Raw genomic sequence first — 21285 nt, forward strand, 5'->3', positions numbered from 1 at the left:
GGTGGAGGAAGGTCAAGGATGATGTGAAAAAATAAAAATTTTGAAATTGAAAATATTTTTTTAAATTGATGCTTTTCCAAAAAAAAAAAGTAATTTTAAATTGGAGGAGAGCTATGGAAAATGTTTTCCTTATTTTTTTTAAGGAAGTCATTTTCCTTAATTTTGAGGAAAATGAGTTGATTTGGAAAACATTTTCCATAACTTTTGTCCCAACCAAACATGGAAAAATTGGAAAACATTTTGCAGAAAATGTTTTTCTTCATACCAAACACACTCTTAATGTCATATAAACACGATCAATAATTAAAAGAATTTAGTACATTAAATATTGTTGAATTTAAAACTTTAATTAATAACAAATTAAATAGAAGGGTTTATCATATAATTACAACAAGTATAATGATCAATACCTTATAAGTATGATAACTTATTCTACATGTTTGATAAACATCTAAACTTCTTATAAGTGAAGTTTTTATAAATCCAAAACGATAAATTGATCCGTCCCAAATTATAATGTTTTTTCCCTTATTACCACTTTTAGTTTAATTAATATCTATTTATTGTATTGTATTTCTAATTTTTAAAATAGCTTCTAGAGAATATTCAAAAAGGTAAAATAGTGGAAAGTAACATCTTAATTTTTGTTTTTTAATATTTTTTTAAAAAGATTTTTGTTATTCTCATCCAACGATATGAACTAGATAAAGTAACATTCGTTATTAATTTAAGTATTTCAATACAATCACATAATTATTTATTTATAAAATGGAAAATAGTAAAAAAAACTCTTATATTATTTGAAAATGGAAATGAATAAAAATATCTTTAACTAATAGTTTAATCTAAAAGAGTCTTTGTGTCATTAAAAATTTTAATTCAGAAACATCTTTACTAATTTGATCCGAAGAAATATTTTAAATATGTGATGAGAGCATAACGTAAAAGCCAAAAGGAGATATTGAATTGTACGGAAACAATATGTAGAAGAACAACATTGTTTAGTGTGGGATGGTGTGTGTGCTACTGCTCTCAAATTTAATTTGATTCTTTTTATTTTCCACAAAGGGTCGGCTTTTGTTTTAAAAAAAAAACACGGCTGTTTTTGGGACCCATTTTCCTTGGGCAACTCTTTACCCAGAAAAGTCTCACTCTCTCTCTCTCTCTCTATATATATATACACACACTTTGGATTAATTCTCATTCATAAAAAATTATCATCTTAACATTTATTCCTTTTTCAGTTTTCTAAATATAGCTTAGTTTTCATGAATGACATAATAATGTCTAATTCTGAGGATTTAGGCGCCCACAAAAGTAATTCAGATGATGAGCTGCTTTTCTCTTCACCTACGTAAGTCAACTCTGAATCATTGCTTGATTTTATACTGAATATACTTGCTCAACTAAACCAAAGATTCTGTTTTTATTTTGATTAGCTTGATGTTTGCTTTAACTAGTAATTTATGTTTCTTTACTTGTATTTAGTATGAAGAAAATGTTGGAAGTGATGATGATCCAGACTTTTGACCGTGTTCTAAACCCAACCTTGGAAAAATTGATTCGTAATGTTGTAAGTATACTACTTTACTCAATATTCAAATGTATTGGATCTTTTCTACTTGTTTCGGGTGAATCCACACACATATATATATATATAAATCTTTTGATTAGTTATGTGGGCGTTTGAATCGACTCGCGAACATAAAAGAAAAATGTTTTAAGTCGAAATCCAATTTTAACTTTTACTAAAAAGGTTTATTCATATTTGTGATAATCCTGACTACAGAGCCCTAACCATATAACAGCTTTGAGTTTTAATTTGATGTAAATGGATTTTAATCCAGTGGAGAATTAATATTGGGAAAACCATGAAATGGTGAATTATTCATCTTATGTTAGGCAGGGGGGAACTGCTGCTAATCTGTCGTATGAGAATTTTCACGACTTAAAAGCTGAAATTCCGAATTAATATGGTGGCATGTTGTTTTGGAAAACTTTAGTTTTTCAATTTTCAAAAAAAAAAAAGCTACCTAAAACATGAAACTAGTCTAGTGATCAATATTAACTATCAGTGGTTTAATTGCTTCAGAAAATTTATACTGCAGGGGATTTAGTAGTTAATACGTTGTTGTTCGTATTCCAAAGGTCTTTTTTTGTAATATTTATCATAGCCAGATAGAAGGATGGTTTTGTGCTGAAAAACGATTTTCTTGAGCCGAGGGTCTTGGAAAACAGTCTGTCTAACCATTCTCTCCATACTCCATTTGTGGGACTACACGGGGGTATGTTGTTGTATTCCAACAACTTCTTCTAAGTGTACTTTCTCTGTCCAGGTAAAACATGAACTTGAATTGGCAGAGAAGAAGTTTTTGTTCACAAAGGGGTAAGGATCATTCTCTGTGTTATTCTGTATTCCTATTCCCATTTAGTAGGTGATAGTGTCACAATCAATTATTATCGTGAATCTCGTACCTGAGACATCATTGTTCTCCAGAAACCCTGAAAAAGATATTCAAGCTCCTAAACCAAGAATCTTGAAGTTGATGTTCTTGTCGGAAGTATCTGTTCCTGTACTTACCGGAAAGGAAATTAAAGGAGAAGGAGGTAATGCTATTGAATTGGTCTTAGTTGATGATAACACTGGAGAAATTGTTGAATCTGGACCAGAAGCATCAGCTAAAGTGGAAATTGTTGTTCTTAGGGGAGAATTTGGAGATGATGATGGAGGTAATTGGACAGTAGAAGAGTTCGGTAGTAATGTTGTGCGAGAGAGGGAAGGAAAAAAGCCTCTTCTAGCAGAAACTGTACATGTGAGACTTAATAAAGGCATTGGTTCTGTAGATAAAATCAAATTTTCACATTCTGCAATTTATATGAAGATGGGGATGTTCAGGCTAGGTGCACGATTTGTTGACACTTTCAATAGCATTCAAGTAAAAGAAGCAAGGACTGAATCTTTCACTGTCAAGGATGGGCGCCAGCAATGTAAGTAGCTTTTCTATTTACTCAATAAGGGCAGATAAAGGAGGCTTGCAGGGCTAATATTTGTTTTGTTGTACTTCTTTTTCGATTTCTCAACTTACTTTTCTCTAACTATGTGTGGTGATGAGGCACAATAGGAAGATAAACCTGCGCAATTAAACCATTACAGGATCTAACATGTTAGAATAGCTACTGATTACTGCTGGTTCTATCTGTGCAGATCATGAGAAGCACGATCCACCATCTCTATCCGATGGGGTACACCGGTTAAAAAACATAGGTAGAGGCAGTAAGAATCGCCTCTGTGATGTAAATGTCCGCACTGTAGAGGACTTTCTGATTTTGCTCCTAAAAGACAGTGAGCGACTCAAATGTGTAATTCACTATGCCCTTTACCTTCTTAAGTTTCACTATATAGTGCTTGCTACCAGTATAAACATGCTTATTTGAACTGCATGCTAAAACTTAACCCTAAAAACTTACTAACTCATGGATTGATGCTGTCAATTTTAACCTTGTATTGGAACTTAGCATTAAAATAAATAGTGTAAAACTGAATTAACCATCATACAGTGCATGTTTCACCTTTATTACAATCTAAAGCTAATGACATATTTTGTTGATTTTCAGGTACTTAATCTAAAGCCAAAGATGTTGGAGGAGACAATTAGCCATGCTCGGAGATGCATAACTAATGAACGGACATACTCGTATATTGACTTACAAGAAAAAGAAGGGGTGGTTTTTAACATTGTTGGAGAGGTGCAGGGACTTATTCTAGGGGGTCAATATCTACCTATGCATCTATTATCTGACAGTGAAAAGGCATGATTTTTTAGACCAAAACTTTTGCTGTTCTCTCTTTTGTTTTGTTGCTTGTTGCTCATATTTGTTGCTGTTTTCGTCCTATTTGTGTTTGAAATTGACAGACTAATGCTCAGAGGCTGCTCGTATCTGCATGTGAAAATTGGGATCATGTAGCAACAGTTGATAATGAGACATTTTTTATGCAATATCCTTCTCAAATATTGCCAACCATGAACCCTTCGAATTCTCCTAGCCGAGAGGTTCCTAGCACCAGTAATAAAATTGAGAATCTTAGAACTAGTGATGGACACTGTTCTACCTCTTTTCAGCGCAATGTTTCATCCGTCATTCCTGCCAGAGTTGCAAGTGGAATCAGTCAGAACGATCCTGATTCTGTCAGTATTAGTAACCAGGAGTTCTCTAACTCCCCAATATATAGTCCTTTAGTCCAACATTTTTGGATTGATCAATGCAACTACCAGTTAGAAGACATATATTTTGGATTTGATACTCATCAACCACATGATGCTTCTGCCTCTACGGTAAATGTGCATAACCGGTGGAAAATGTTGCTTAAAATCTTTAGACAGTCCTCAATGAGAAGAAGAGCTGCAGCATTAACGGATATTCAACCTCTGAAGAAGCAGAGAGTCTTTTGATTCTATTGCTTTATACTGTTAGTAATCAGTTCAATAGCAGGTGCATAGTTCCCTAGTGATGTTGCTGCTTGCCAAAAATATTATTAACTTTGAAGAATGAGTTTTGACTACTCTGGTTATGTTATGCAGTTGAAACTTGAAAGGATAGATCTCAGAGTTCCTCATTACAAACAAAGGCAGCATAACCTTCCACTGCAGATTCTAGTTACTTGTAGTTCTGGTGCTGTAGTAGCTGGGATTCAACATTTGAGAAGGCATCTTGAAAGTCTAATATAGTTATATGTTAGAATGTCGAAAATATAGGTATATGTTCTGAAGTGGTTAGATTCATTTTATATCTTGGTTAAAATATTAGAATATTATTGATGATCATCTCATGATTTCGAGTCCCAATTATTAAGAGTGTCTTTGTTTCATGAAATCTTAACTCCTGAGTATATAAGTAGGTGTAGCCAATATGAAAGGGGGTTGAAATAATACTTGGTGAGGCAAGATTATATGTTCATATTACACCTCCTATATCTTCTTCGTTATCAGGTACTAAACTTTGTGTATTTTGGAATTCATTGTATATAAGTTCCTTTCTGTCTCATCGATTCTGATATCCTCAAGTACTACCCACTCTTAATACATAGTACTACTCTGCCTTCTCTATTTAATTTTTCCTTTTGTTGACTGAATTAACTGACTAAAAAAAATCATACCTGTTTGGGCGGGTCATGATTTCATGGGCTGATGTTGCCACCTCTGGCCTTGACAGGGTAGAAAGTTATTGATCGCGGTTAGTATTCTCATCAGCAATGATGTGATGAACTAACGAGCCTGATTATTTAATGAGCTTCCATTTATAACCAGTTTGACATGTCTTAAGTATGAGCATTACCAAAAAACACCAAGGTAAATGAAGAAGCAGCTTTTGATGATCAAATTTAGATTCTGAAACATGGAACTCCGCATGATTAGTGATAGATTTTACCCTTAATGCCATGACTAACACTGGTGAGATGAATTACATCTGGCATTCACCTGTCAGCAGAACATAGGACATGACATTACACGACAAGGTATGCAGGATTTTCAAAACAACAGAGAGAATCCTTTTGTGTTAAATCCCGTTTATTGAATCAGTTTAGAGAGTATCTTATTACATTGTTGATTCTGTATACTCAAGTATATGCTATATTCTTGCAATTCGAAACAACTGCTCTGTATATAATTCTATAGTAATTGCTAAAAAGACTAAAGCAACTGTAAGGTCTTCCGGATTTTTTCACCATATCAGCCTCAGCAAGAGCGTAGAAGTAGATCTGACTCCATTAATGAACACCTGCTGGAACTCCTACATTTTGCAAGCCTTGCTGTCCTTACACATTTCCTCCTTTATGCAAAGAAACAACAAAGGTAAGATTTTAGTTGTCTGTAGACTATCCTATGTATCAAACACGAAAACTTATGCTTTATGCGTTGAAGGATCTATATCAGGTTTGCTTTCTGCCAGAAATTGAAAAGAATATAATCTCAGTAGGAAATGTTATATTACACATTTCCATGTGTCATGCATGAGATTCAAAAATCTAAACTGGAACTTGCTTCAACACTAACAGGAGAAAGAAACTGAATGTATCTAATAGGTTCAAATGCTACTCACGGATCTGAAGCTAGTATAAATACGACAGCCTGCACATCAATTGAAATGCTGAGAAAGGTACTCGTGTGATAAATACATTGACTGGCAGGGACAACGACAGGTCTTTCGTGATGATTATGCATATACACTACCCTTCAAAAAGGTATGAACAATGACAGCTACACAACTTAGCTTAAAGGGGACATTATAGAGCTCACCTTCTTCCTTCGTGCCTTCAGAACTTCTTCTAAAGATGGTCGACCTGTAACAAGAAATACAGCTTCAGGAAATTGTTTTTAAGGCTATAAGCCATTAGATATATTGGATGGCTTTCCGAAGTGCAGCATGATGACATGCTTGATAAGATGGAATGTAAACTGCTTAAAGAAACTGAAACAAAATACTACTGTACATTGTGATATACTAAAATAGATGTCTATAATTTGTGTATGCATGTGAACTAGATAGGGAATTAAGAGTTCAACATGAGCTAGATCCATCTGCTCTTTGTCTCCGACGCTTTTTTGTACAGGTTATTTGGAAGATACAGTGAGATGGGATTTAACCTGTTACTTGAAGACGATATTTTGCCCAAACTCCATACACAGTATCAGCAATAGTTGCAATCTGCAAATCACAAGCTTTCATGAGAACATGTCAACTAGTGTGATACAACAATATATCATATCAAGAATTGAAGAGGACTTACAGGTTCATATTTTGTAATTGCATAGACCCATCCTAAACCAACTGCTTCATACAGCCGTCTAAACGCCTAAACCAGTTACAAAAGAGAAGAAAAAATTGTGAAATTTCAAATATGAAGGAGAAAATTACAAGTATCTAATAGTATGGCACACCTCAACATCTGTAACCACAGTTCCATCTGATAGTATAGCATGAATTCTTCCCATAACCTAAAAAATATGGTGACATATACACTAGATCATTACTTCATGAAAAGTAAGAAAACAGAAGCGAGCTCGAGCAATTCAAATTAGGTACTTGTTATATAATTAAAATGGATGTATTAATGATTTAACTTACACTAGATACAATGCAATTAAGGATCATACCGTCTCATAATCAAGGCCTTCATTCTCCTCTGGGCGGTATTCATCTGAACTTATGTCAAGAAATTTAATTGTTCCATAACTTTTATTCCTCTCTCTTAGCATGTCAACCTGAAAAAAATAAATCGTCTTCATAATAGAGCATCATCGACAAGTGAGGACACACTAGAGGTAAGTGGAATACTATTGATCATCCATTACAATAATTACTTGAAAGAAAAACTGTACACAAAACAAAAACAGGGAGAAAACTGACAAATTGATATGATTCTATATACTATTCGAGAGTCAATTTGACTAATGTTGAAGTTAAATGAGATTATATGTTTGCAATATTCTAAAATCTAAATTTTTGTGTTCAAAAACCATACGGAAATACTATACTTTGCAATTTTTCTCAACCTTTACATAGTTAGAATCTCGAAAAACAAAAGTGTCACAGGAGGGAGAGAGAGAGAGGGAATATATATACCTCACGCATGCAGAGGGGACACTCTCCATCGTAAAGCATCTTAATTTTCCAGTTTTCAGGAGATTTCTCTTGATTAATATCCTGGTTGGGTGCCACAGTTGTTCCACTAATTGCCCTAATTGAATACCTTGGTCCTGAAATTAACACCATTATGATCATGTAAAGAATTAAGCAAAGAGAAATCGAGTAATGAAAAGTTTTTACCATGCAGATTAGGGTTTGGATTGGGAAGAAATTTAGAATTGGGGGATTTTGTAGTGATATAAGGAGGAAGTGAGAAGAGAGATATATTGGCTCGTCTAACAACAGGAGACGATGCTACTCTGAATGCCATTTGCAAATTTTGGCAATGAAGAAAAAAGTGATGAAGGAGAATGGAAACAGAGTCTTGTCTGTTTTTGTTCATGTTAACGGCCACACCTACGTGGCACTTCCATCTTCACTAAAATCATTTTGTTTTTCATCAACATTTATGGAAATTTTATTCATATATATTTAAGATTCGGAAAAGGGTCTAAAATACCTCTAAAGTATTGGAAATGGTATAAAATTACCCTCCATCCACCTATTGGCTCCAAAATACCCTTTCCACCCACCTATTGGGTCCAAAATACCCTTGTCATCCACCTTTTGGTTCAAAATTGATCACTTATTTAACGGTTTTATATTTAAACTATTTAAATATTTTTTTAAATACGTGGCGCTCAACTATTTGTTATAATTAACTTATTAATATAATTTATAAATCAATCCAGTACCACCCATTACTAATTAAACCCCTCTAAATTAATAAATCCGTCACATTATTAATGCAACAACATATTAGCTACTATCAATTGAGTGTTTTTAAAAATTTGAGGCGAAAATATCTATAGAAGTAAATTATCATACATTCAAGTGTCTAAATAAAATTACCGATAAACTTAAAAATCTGACTATGTTTATATTAATTATTCTTACATCTCAATTATGTGATGTTACTTCATAGGTAACTTTTTTTTAAAATAATATATTAAAGGTTTTAAAATAAATAATAAATATTTATAAAATTATATTTTAAAAAAATGCATGAATTAATTCGGGATGTATTACTTTTTTATCTTTAATCATAAATTTCTCATTCAATCTTGAAAGAAAGTGTCCTCCTAAATAAGCGGCTCAACCTATATTTAATTGGGACTTCGATTCGGTCTCGAATAATTTTGAATGTTATTTTCAGAAATCTTTAATTTCATCGTGTTTTAGTAATGTTTATGATGATTTTGATATTATAATTGAATTATTAATTGGGTGAGATTTAGTTAGTAATTAGTGGGTAGTGGGTTGATTTATAAATTATATTAATAAATTAAATTATAACCAATAGTTGAACGTCAAGTATTTTAAAAAATATTTAAAGAGTTTAATTTTAAAACAATTAAAAAAAGTGGTCAATTTTGAATCCAAAGGTGAATGACAAGGGTATTTTGGAGCCAATAGGTGGATGAAAAGGGCATTTTGGAGCTAATAGGTGGATGAAGGGTAATTTTGTACCATTTTCAATACTTCAAGGGTATTTTAGGCCCTTGTCCGTTTAAGATTTAATATTATATTGTATAAAAAAATATTTTTAATTAATGTATTTTTTTAATTAATAATATCATACAGGATCAATGATGTTTGATTGGTCATCTTCTGTTAATATAAGTGATTACGCTCCATCTCTGCCCTTTGATAGATCAAATTCAAAAGAAAAATGTTTGGGCTCAGATCCATTGAGGGCTTCAATCCAGTACGATGAAAAAGGCCAATACATACATATGGCTCCTTCTTTACTTCGTTTCCAATTAAGGCCAATGATGTTGAAAAAAAATGGCCTTGAATTTTTTATTTTGATGCATCACTTGTGCAAAACTTATAAGGTCAAAACTAAAAACTATTGTTCACGTGGCAAAATATGTTAGGACATGAAGGTGTTGTTACTGGTGTTATGACCCATCACTTATATAAAAATTAGTGGAAATGAGTCTTGGAGAAAGTTTTAAAATAACTTTTATAACATTTCCTGGAAAGCTTTAGAATTATAGAAACAATTTGTAAAAATATGTAGAGACTTGTACATGAAAAATTATTTACACTATAGCCACTAAGTGTGTAGTATAAATAGAGGGATATTCATTTGTAAATAAATCAAGCAAAGTGCAAATAATCGTCAAGCAATACAAACGTCTATTGTGAAAACCGTGAGTAAATTGTTGAGTGTAAACAAAACAAAAATTTCACACAAGATTGTAAAAGAATCTTGAGTAAGTTGTCGACTGTAAACAAAACAAAAAATTTAGAATTAGTCACATATAATGTCTTTTATATAATGCACATATGATGCAGATAGAATCGTCAAAAAGGGCTTAGTCCATGGGGGCAGTCCAATTCAATCCATTATTGGAATAGGATTGGGATAAAAAATTTTAAGTCCGTTTAAAATCGGGGTTATAAGCCTAACCCATATAGGCTCTTAGCCCTTGAGGCCTGATCGGGGTCGGTTGGAGTCGTTCCATAGACCAAATTATTTAATTTTAATTAAAATAAACATTAAAAAAATAAAAATGAAAAACTAGAAAACCTAAATGTAGCCTCTCACTATACGACTGTAGAAGTAGAATACGTTTTATTGTTATCTCCTTTCTACTACGAGAACAATTTTTACATGTAACAATTATCTCTTTTAATATTTATCTATGTATAACTAGTTATTTGCTGAATATAAATTAATATTTAAATATGAGTTTTCTGTAATGTTTTTAGCTTTTATTAATTAATATTATTATAGATATTGCTTTAATAAGTGTTTGTGGAGTTTTTCTAAGGAGCTTACTTAATGAATTTTTTTATTATTTAATTTTGAATATAAGACTTAGTAGTAAACACTTTTTATGTGATATGTGAGAGATTCTTTTATGGCTAGAACAGCTAATTAGTTTCTTGATTCATTCAACAAAATACTTTAGTGAGAAATGTCCTTTAGTTTACTAGTTTGTTTTTCAGATATTATTTAATATTTACTTATGAGATTACTATTAATTTTTTTTTTAAATATTCATTGATAGATTTTATTTAGAATTATTAAAATAATGTTGTTGTTTGATTTGATTAAAAAAAAAGGGTTGGTCCGCTCCAGTTCTTGACCCTTCTAGGTTTGGACCGAGTTGACCATTTGATAGCCCTTTGAAATAGAGGCTCAGTCCGCCTCAGCCCATTAAATACTTCGGGCTGCGAGGCTTGGGCGCGAAAGGATTGAACTGGTCCGTTTTTACAGCTCTAAATGCGGATGATGCGACAATCTTTTCTTCAAAGAATAATTGAAAATGAAATGTTTTTTTTTTCTCCATTTATGATTCGCTTTAACTTTTCCAAAAAATCTCACTTATAAAGTAGCATTCACATCTGTGCCTTTTGAATTGTTCCCCATTATCAAAACTGATATGAATTATTGCATAGATAAATTGTTCATAATATTGAAACTACCCTCTAGTATACATAGAATGATTTTAGTATATTATTACGTACAATTTCGAGTTCTTATGCTTACTTATTTCGGATAATTTTTGTTTATAAAAATCACTTTTGAATTTTATTGATATACTTCCATAAGTTCATTTTCTATATAGGGAAATTACACTACAAGCTAATATAGAGTAGTTAATTATGTTATAGCTTAACATAATTATAAAAAATGGTTATAGTTAAAGAAAATAGTTATATAGGGGGTTCATATTTTGTATCAAAATATGTAAATCTAGCTAAAGAGGTCTATTAAATTTTACATCTTCACTATTTATGAAATTTTCTCGATATAATGTACTTTTCATTGTATTTTATTTATTAAGATTAATATTTAAAATAGTACAAGAATGCACCCTCGTGTTGTGTCCCACATTTAAACACATTAGTATTTAAATGGACTAATACACATGACCTAACCTCGATGGATACTTTAATTAGGTATATTACATTGTTGAAATGATGAAAGAATAATCGTACGTACTCCCACTTGTTGTATATATGCCCTATATTAACTTTAATTAATTTTAAATTTATGAGTTTATATTAAATATAAACAATTATAACAATTGTTTTCGGCTTATGGTTCTAGATTCCTTTCCGCGAATCACTATATAATTTTCATTTTACCTTTTATTTATTTATTTATTTGATTATCAATATCTAATTCTATTAATTAGATAGTTGTTTTAATTGTCCGTCTACAATTTAAAGTTTCTTTTTTATATATTTTTAACTTAAACATAAATTATGTACTAAAAGTTACATATTGGGTTGAGTTAAATTTGATCATTTGACAAACTTTAAGATTATGTTATCATGGCTCCATTCTTCTTAGGATAATTATTCTTATATTTCATATAGTTATTTTAAAGGTGGAATCAATTCAAAATAGATACTCCCTCCGTCCAGAAATATTTATCATGTTGCGCTTATCGAAAGTCAATTTGACTGATTTTTAAAGGTAAATTAAATTACACTAATTCGATACTTTAAACAAAAAAATTAGATATTCTAAAACTATATGTAAAGTACTATAAATTATAATTTTTTCATATTAATATGATGAATATTCTATATTTCATATAGTTATTTTAAAGGTGGAATCAATTCAAAATAGTACTCCCTCGGTCCAGAAATGTTTATCATGTTGCGCTTATCGAAAGTCAATTTGATTGATTTTTAAAGGTAAATTAAATTACATTAATTCGATACTTTAAACAATAAAATTAGATATTCTAAAACTATATGAAAAGTACTATAAATTACAATTTTTTTATATTAATATGATGAAAAAATGCATCTTAAAATGTTAGTCAAAATTTTTATAGTTTGACTCTAAAGATAGAAACCATGACAAACAATACCGGACTGAGGGAGTATTAGATCAGAGAATAATTAGTTGTCCCAATGTGGTGTCTTCTTGTTATTTCTTTAATTGATAAGGAAGAAAATATATAATTAAACATAAATAATGAGAAAAATGTAGAAAGAAGAAAAGAAAAAATAAATAAAGAGAAAGTCTCATTCATTGGCCGGGATATCCACATAAAACAATAATTAATTCAACGACTCCTCGCTTTATTTGACGAATGAAACAAAAATATGAATATAAAAAAACAAAAAAGTAAAGTCTATGCAATAAAAAGAAAGTAAAAGTGGAATTTTCTTTTTTTGCAGAATATGATTGAGAATGAGCTGTACTTCTCTACTTGCATTTCTGTCTTGTCCAATTTAATAAAATTAACAGGAAAAAAATAATATTAAAGAGATATAAAACTAATATGAAAACTTTCATTTTCTCCTTGAATTATTTCTAAATATTTGCAGTAACGTAATTAATCATCTAATGATCTATGAATCGAATTTAAATCATAAATAGAAAGTAATTGAACAATTTTGATTTTCACATGATGTGTCAATAGTTGGACGGTTTGACCCGCTGCAATATATCATAAGTTAACAGAAAGGCTTGTCCTTCAAAGAGCGACAAACTTTAAGGTACAACGGTTCCATTGGCAGCTGGCAAAATGTCTACTCCCAAATTCATGTATACACTTTTTAATCTAAACAAAAGGAGGAGAAAAATTTTCATGTATTGCTTATTTGTATTATAAGATTAAAACATCTGAGTGCATAATATTTATAATGGCTGAGTCATATATATATCGAGCTATACTAGGTTAAGGGTGTTCAATTTAATATCAGAGGCGATAAAATCAATTTTAAATTTCACAATGAAATCAATTCTAGATTTCGAGAAAAACGTGTGATTACAGAAACACTAATAGACGTCTAAAGTATTATATGGTATGTCTCACTCACTATAAAATTTTTGATAGCGAGCAGTAAATGCAGCGATACAGTTAACTGTAAACTTTAGTTAGGGGTGAGAAAGGCAGAATCCCCCTATAAACAATAGACGCGTGTTTGGTCAAATTCCCTATAAATTACTCTTCGTTCGGTATTGTTTGTTATGATTTTTATTTTTAGAGTTAAATTATAAAAATTTTGACTAATATTTTAAGATGTATTTTTTTCATCATATTGATATGTAAAAATTTTTAATTTATTGTACTTTTCATATAGTTTTAAAATATCTAATTTTTTTGTTTAAAATATCAAATTAATATAAACTAATTTACCTTTTGAAAATTAGTTAAATTGACTTAAATAAATGCGACAAATAATTTCATTAGGAGAGCGTAGAAAACATGAATTTTAATTAGCATTAATTAGAGCCCACAATGTGGACAGCCAGTATTTGAAAAGGCTTGTCCGCTGCTACTACTTCAACACGCCCGCACTTCTTCTCTGACCTCTAAATTACCCAAATTTTCAACTTCAAAGACTTAATTAGAGACTGTTTGCATCTCTTTATTCTTTATTGAATCGATCGATCGATCGATCGATCTATCTGCAGAAAAAAAAGGAATGGCAACTTTTGGAGGGACAACACAGAAGTGTAAGGCCTGTGAGAAAACTGTCTACTTGGTGGATCAACTTAAGGCTGACAGCAGAGTCTATCACAAGGCTTGTTTCAGATGTAATCATTGCAAGGGTACTCTTAAGGTCATAATACTTCATTTCTAAATCCTCTTTTATATGGACTAATTCACATCATCTATGATCAACTTTAATTTTATTTTGGCTTTGTTAAAAAGTGAATGTTTATGCTTGTTTAAAATCGAATATAGTGGAGAATTCTGTTCATATACTATGGTTCATTTTACATAGTTTTAACTTATATATATGCACCCACGGGCAGAGTGACGTGGTTACTGGGTACAACGATTCATCCTAAACCCCTTCTATGGAAAACTACATGAGGTTAAGATTATTATTTTTTAGGTATAAATAGTAGACGTTGAATACGCTTGACTTCTTTATTTATGGATTTATTTTGAAGTGCTCTGGTGAAATATTTGATTCGGCCACCAATGATAGCGTAATGATACTGATTCTTCTATTAGTTAAAACTTGAATAGGAAGATCTATTTTATTTTTGAAAAGATAGTATAGAGGGTGAACCAAGATTTCTTCAATTCTGAATTTTGATTAGTTCTTCGATTGCCCAAGTACTTGCAATTTTTTGGATCTATTGAAACGAAAACTCAGACACTTAATGTACAAACTTTGGCCTTCACTCTCTGGTTGAGTAGTTAAAACAGCCTGTTTGCAGCTTGTTCTCTTCTAATTTAGAAATCATGCACTCAAATCAACAGCTAATTTGCAAGCTGTTGCAGTATCACCCTTGGTTTTTGTTGAAATTTGTAGCTGTGCCTACCAGTAATGGTCCATTCTACCCGAAGAATGGTATTGGTAGCTCATCTTCGTCCAGTTTGGATGGACCATAACATATTTATATCACTTACAACGTCATGTAGTTTAGGTTGACTAATTGTACGATGTCAGCTACATTTTCATGTATCTTTATCATCATTTCCGTGCCTTTTTTTGTCCATCCATAAAAAAGATGTGTTGATTTTAATATCCTCGTCCTTTTTCAACTTCTGCAGCTAGGTAACTACAATTCCTATGAAGGAGTCTTATACTGCAGACCTCACTTTGATCAACTATTTAAAATGACTGGAAGCCTGAACAAGAGTTTTGAAGGTTACTAGAGCTACCAAGCTGATATTTCTTACAAGTCATTTTTGCTTCACTTATGTCTCTGAAGCTTGTTTTCACTTGTTTGATATATTGTTTGCAGGTGGTCCAAGAACAGTCAAGGAAAGATCTCTTGATAAGGTACTCCATATTTGATTGATTTCTAATGTCAAGATCATCGATGATCCCTTAAGCATACACCATTCTCTTCTTTTTACCCGTTGATCTCACTTGTATTGTATTATCGATTTTCCCAGGCACAAGCAAACAACAAAGTTTCAGCTTTGTTTGGCGGAACTCAAGATAAATGTGTTGCGTGCAAGAAAACTGTCTACCCCCTGGAGAAGGTAGTGACATATTCTTTTCTATGTAGTAGTAATTAGTGGAAAACAATGAAGGTCTAGGTAGATACTTAAATGGTTTACTGCTATTTCACAGGTAGCTGTTGATGGCACTTCGTACCACAGGCCTTGTTTCAAATGTAGCCACGGGGGTTGTGTAATCAGTCCATCGAATTATGTGGCACATGATCATAAGCTCTATTGTAGGCACCATCATACTCAACTCTTCAAGCAACGAGGTAACTTCAGCCACATGGAAGATCATGAGAAGATTAAAGGGGTGACTGAAAATGGAAAAGCATGAGGTTCTTCCATAAAAGCTTTCATTTTCGTGTGATTTTGCTATACAACAACATCGAGAGTCGGCTTTCTGGCCTGAATCAGGTGCAGAGGTCAAACATATATATATATACAAGAGGGGTTATTTTCAATGCCTGTATGTGATATTTTCATGAGAGAGTCAACAAAGTTTTACTTCATTTTTCTTTTTATCTTGGTGTGTGTTTTACTTGATAAATCAAATAGTTTTGCCTAAAGTTTGTGCAATGTGATTGCTCTTGTGGTTGTCTGGAAATTGGAGTGACTATTTTATCACTTTCCTTGGCTCATAAACTAAGAAAATTCAATTTTTTCAGTTTCTTTTATTGCATTTTCTTTCAACTACTTATGCTCAGTTGCTAATCCACATTATGCTCCTTAAAAGGTAACAGAGAAAAAAGGGGTTGCCATGGAACTCTGTGTTACACTTCTCTAAATTAGCCATGATACTATAAGTGTTGAGTCATGGATGGGGGACTCGTAAAGTTTAAAATTAAAACGAAGTAATGTATACATACAGCAAAATCAATCTATATTTTAATAACTCGCTCAACCAGTTTGATTTTTAAAGATACATTATAACTTATTTGTCGACATGACCAAAAATTGAAATCCGAAATATCCTATCAAACTATCTGGTAATAATATTTCATCCCCATTAGGTCAAAATGTAACCCAAACCTATACATAACTCAATGTTGGAGATTTTGTAAATTTGAAGAAAAAAAAAAAAGACTTGGTGCAGAGATCTGAATATATAGAGCAGAGACTCCCAATTGATTTCCAGTTTCTTTTGTGAAACTTCAAATGCGCTTTCTTTCATGGCGTAAAGCCAAACACTTGACTGTTATTAAGCCCAAATGTCGAATCTGTTATTCTTCAACAGCCACTTTTGCCGCCGTCTTTCAAGACAAAATTCACATTACTCGAAAAGAATTGTGTAAATTGCTACATCAACGCCCACCTAAATCTCAACTGAAGCAAATACATGCCCAAATACTCGCACAAGAACTCTCATCAACTGCTTCTATAGTTAATTCTCTGATTCACTGTTATCTGCATATCAAGGAAGTTACCTCAGCAAGATTTCTGTTTCTTCACCATCCTCTGTCTTCACCCCCGATTCTAATATGGAATCTGATGATAAGAGTATACTGCAAACTCCAAAATTCTTCAGAAAGTTTCAGTCTTTTTCGCCAACTCTTGAAATTAGACCACCCCATTCGGGTTTTTCCGGACGAGTACACGTTCACTTTTATTGTTTCGTCATGTGCCCATCAAAAATCAATTGTACATGGAAAAATTGTTCATGGGTTGGTGGTGAGAAATGGGCTTGAATCAAACTTATATGTGGGCAATTCGTTGATTAATATGTATTCGATTTTCAAGATTACAGATGATGCATACAAAGTGTTTGATAGAATAGCCGAAAGAGATGTGTTCTCTTGGACTAGTTTGATATGTGGGTATGCAAATAATGGTGAGATGTATCAAGCTTGTGAAATCTTTTATAAGATGCCAGTGCGAAATGATGTTTCTTGGGCTGTTATTATATCGGGTTTTGCTGGAAATGGAAGGTATATGGAGGTACTTCTCTATTTGAATGAAATGTTAGGCTCCGTTGAGGATAAGGTAAGGCCTAATGAGGCTGTTCTTGTTTGTGCTCTGTCTGCTTGTGCTAATCTTGGGGCCTTAGAACAGGGAAATTGGATTCACGCTTACATTAAGAGGAATGAAATTCGTGACAGTTCAAATATGTCTACTGCTCTCATTGACATGTATGCAAAATGTGGTAGAATAGACATTGCAAGATTGATTTTCAATAGAATTCCAAGACCTGATGTACACAATTTCACAACTATGATATCAGGGTTATCATATCACGGGATTGGTGATCATGCCTTAACCGTGTTTAACAGGATGTTAGATGCAAATGTTAATCCAAATGAAGTGACTATTATAGGGATGCTTAATGCCTGTAGCCATTCAGGTCTGGTGGAAGAGGGTTCTTCAATCTTCTATAACATGGGGAACTTATGGGGACTTAAACCTCAGATTGAGCACTATGGTTGTTATGTTGATTTACTTGGCCGTGCTGGATACTTGGAAAAGGCACTTGGAGTGTAAAGAGCATGCACATAAAACCTGATATAGTCATATGGAGGGCTTTGCTCAGTGCCTGTAGAATCCATCGTAATATTTTCCTTGGTAACAGCATTATAAATTTTATCAAGAAGCTTAACTCTGATGGACCCAGTGGAAGTGAGGTACTTCTTTCTAATATGTATGCATCTCTAGGCAACTGGGAGAAAGTTTCTGAGGTGAGGAATGCAATGGGTCAGAGAAAGACCCAATCAGACATTGGATGTAGTTGGATTGAGGTGAGTGGTGTTGTTCATGAGTTTCGCGTTGCTGATAAGCTACACCCACAGATTTTGGAAGTCTTAATTAAATTGAAGAATTTTGGATAGTGCTTTCCTAGAATGCATTATTGCTAACAGTTAACACCATGCATACATTCGAGAGAATGAGGAAGCAGCAGTTTTTCTTGGTGAAAAGCTAGAGTTTAGCGTTTGGTTCCATGAATCTGTTTCTGAGACTTAAATTGGCATATGATGAAGTTAAGAACTTGTTGCAACTGTCAATCATAATTGAAGTCCATTTCTAAAATTTATGACTGAGAGGTCCATTTTTTATTGGCTGCTTCTGATTTTATACTTTTAGAAGAAGAATTTTTATGATGACTACTCATAGTAGTCAGTTCCGGGAAATAGCACTCATACCTGTAAATAATGTTGAGCATTGTTTGTAGCAGAGTGTGATCTGTAAGGCTGTTCTGCTTTTAGGTTATAACTTTACAGAATAGATTTAAAGTCCGAGGTTCCTAATCTTGTTAATCTCAAGTGTCAGCTTCCTTTCGTTTTTCTGTTAATGATTTGGAATCTACTATACCAGCCAACGGAAGAATTTGCTTTTGATATGAGGTCTCATGCTTAAGGTGCAGCAGAAAGTTAACCTCTATAGAGATGATGGATTTTTCAATTTTATGAGTTTCCCGGTATATCAGATTGAACGAGGGATGGAAGGATGTTCTGGTATTCATGTTATCCACAAAACTACACAACAGTGGAAGTAGAGAGGGCTGGAGCTCCTACAAATCAATTATAGTGGGAAGCCTAACGAGTGACAATGGTTCACAGTCCGACTGCTTTATGAGTCCCCTGAACAGTTGAACTTAAGCTCATGTCTTCTGTGTCATTTTCTGCATTCCTCTTCAGATATGCTTTTGCTTCTTTCCAGGAATTCATGGATGTACCGAGTTCATTCTCCTTGTAAGTAATCAATGAAAATGTGTGCACTTTATTTCTCTTATGCTCTCTCTCTCTCTGTCTTGATGTTACTTGCAGACTCATTTCATCTTTTGTATCACACTTTAATCATTTGTGGCATAAGTTCTTGATATATGTTTGTTGATTTTCTGCATCCATCTCAGATAACCTTATTTATTCTGCATTACTTGGCCCATTCTAGACTATCTCAAAAGCCAACCATAAATTTTCTGGTCTGTCATGACGTTGATCAGATGTTCTCAAGGTGTATTCACCACAAATTTTCAGGCATGATATATGAAATTTCTGAGTGATGTTTTAAATTAGAATGTCTTGTTTATATCGAGACCACAACGTTAAAGCTCTTTCTTTTGTGGTCTCTGGTCTCTAGGATTCCAGTAAATATTTCCTATAAAGTATCTAGGGGTCAAGGGCATGTGGCTGCCTAGTCGCAACATTTGCTACCTTACAAATTGAGATATTGCTCCCTTTGTTTTGACGTAGATGTCTTAATTGAATTTCAAGAGGACAATTGGAAAAAAAACTACAGATAATTGTTAGGGACTTGCATTGGTTTACCAAAATTAATGGACCTTCACCTTTCATAACATTATTATCATTCTCTGGTACCACTGAAATGATAGGTGGAAAAGTTACATACGTAGAAGATGCAAAATAGTCGTACTTGCTGCTTAGTAATTACTATGAGTTCTCTTCATATCTTAGATTAGAAAATTGCAAATGAAATGAAGGTCCTACTAATAGATATGATCTCCACATACTTCACATATGATCTCCACATTTTTTTGTTTGTTAGGACCACAGGTACATCAATGCCGCTATCTGAATTCGATTTGCCCAAGTTCCTGTGGTCTAGAACCAGTGGCAGAGCTGGCTAAATTTCTCTCCAAATGGTACCACTCTTACCTTTTTACTTTATCATAACAGCTGAAAGTACAGACGTTGAAGAAAAAGCGGAAAAGAGAAGTGTTTGAACCAATATTGAATCAAAACGATGATATATTTGGACTACCATTTCACAAGAGCCAATTTTGAAAAGCTATCTTTTGTTTTCTCCAATAAGTAGTGTGGGGAATAGGGTGATAGCTGGGAAATGTTAAAGAAATTAAAGAAGGATCTAAAATGGCTCTGTGGGGAAACTAGAAGAAAGGCATTACATTATGCACATGTAGGCTTATTCCAGTGCAACAAAAGAAGACTGAAATGATTGCTTTAAGTCAAAAATGAACAAATCATTATTACTAGAATATATTTTTTAAAAAATTTGCTCATCAGTTGTTGTCCCATTCATTATACCTGTCACAAAGAATGCTAGCTACTTTAGTATACTATTATACACTTTATAGATACCCCGCAGGCCGTAAGCCATATAATGATTAAGCAAATTACTTTCCCCACTTGAATTGGCATCTGAGAATAGTTTTTTCTTTGCACAGTGGGGTTTATAGAATGTAGCTCATTCAATAAAAACAGAACCATTATATCATGTTAGTTGGGCGTGCGAACAAAAGTTTCATACGACAAAAAGACAAGTTACATATAATAAGATGTTGATATATTCTTTGATGATGCAAAACAGATAATATTACATCATGTTAAGAGTATTTTTGAGCTTGTTTAAACCATATTAAAGGTGGCAAATTTGATTATGGTTTTATGCTACCTAATGGGGTTTCTTTTCTTAGTGGAACCTAAAATAATCTTAGTGATGCCTGCCTGTGGAATATTAAGTAAAAGCATTGTTGTTTTTTTGAAATTATTGCTGCTATTATTTGTTAAGATAGTGATTAGTATATTAAGTTTGTGGAACAGGGCGTCATCATGGGAAAATAGGTTGCCCTTATCGTTTTGTATAATGTGCCAAATAATACGTGAAAGTATCATAACAACTAAAGGAATTTCTTCTTAGATCTCTGCAGAAAAAAATAATTCCTTCGTGTCTTTTAAATGATTTTTTCATATGAGATCACACCGAATATACCATATATATTATTATTATTGTC

At 32.7% G+C, this 21285-nt stretch overlaps 3 protein-coding genes and 1 pseudogene across 3 annotated transcripts; 3 read left to right on the forward strand and 1 right to left on the reverse strand.

The window, feature by feature from the left end:
- The first annotated feature begins 1193 nt into the window (after window positions 1–1193).
- On the forward strand, window positions 1194–5110 carry LOC107015418 (calmodulin-binding protein 60 A-like). The gene is made up of 8 exons (XM_015215681.2): window positions 1194–1354; window positions 1489–1573; window positions 2337–2386; window positions 2498–2988; window positions 3206–3360; window positions 3616–3810; window positions 3915–4491; window positions 4581–5110. Exons 1-7 carry the CDS (start codon window positions 1269–1271, stop codon window positions 4449–4451), a joined length of 1599 nt encoding a protein of 532 aa, XP_015071167.1. The 5' UTR covers window positions 1194–1268; the 3' UTR covers window positions 4452–4491; window positions 4581–5110.
- Window positions 5111–5546: 436 nt separating this feature from the next.
- On the reverse strand, window positions 5547–8066 carry LOC107015419 (uncharacterized protein At5g50100, chloroplastic). Its single transcript, XM_015215682.2, has 8 exons — window positions 7828–8066; window positions 7624–7757; window positions 7155–7262; window positions 6939–6995; window positions 6788–6853; window positions 6645–6705; window positions 6297–6340; window positions 5547–5829 (listed from the first exon to the last, which is right to left on the reverse strand). Exons 1-8 carry the CDS (start codon window positions 8027–8029, stop codon window positions 5791–5793), a joined length of 711 nt encoding a protein of 236 aa, XP_015071168.1. The 5' UTR covers window positions 8030–8066; the 3' UTR covers window positions 5547–5790.
- Window positions 8067–13918: 5852 nt separating this feature from the next.
- Window positions 13919–16253, forward strand: LOC107012374 (LIM domain-containing protein WLIM1-like). The gene is made up of 5 exons (XM_015212200.2): window positions 13919–14235; window positions 15183–15279; window positions 15377–15414; window positions 15531–15620; window positions 15712–16253. The coding sequence occupies exons 1-5, from the start codon at window positions 14098–14100 to the stop codon at window positions 15916–15918; spliced, it is 570 nt and encodes a 189-aa protein (XP_015067686.1). The 5' UTR covers window positions 13919–14097; the 3' UTR covers window positions 15919–16253.
- A 115-nt stretch (window positions 16254–16368) lies between these two features.
- LOC107012373 lies at window positions 16369–20556 on the forward strand (annotated as a pseudogene).
- The last annotated feature ends 729 nt before the right edge of the window (window positions 20557–21285 follow it).

Source organism: Solanum pennellii, chromosome 3, assembly GCF_001406875.1.
Source record: "Solanum pennellii chromosome 3, SPENNV200".
Lineage (NCBI taxonomy): Eukaryota > Viridiplantae > Streptophyta > Magnoliopsida > Solanales > Solanaceae > Solanum > Solanum pennellii.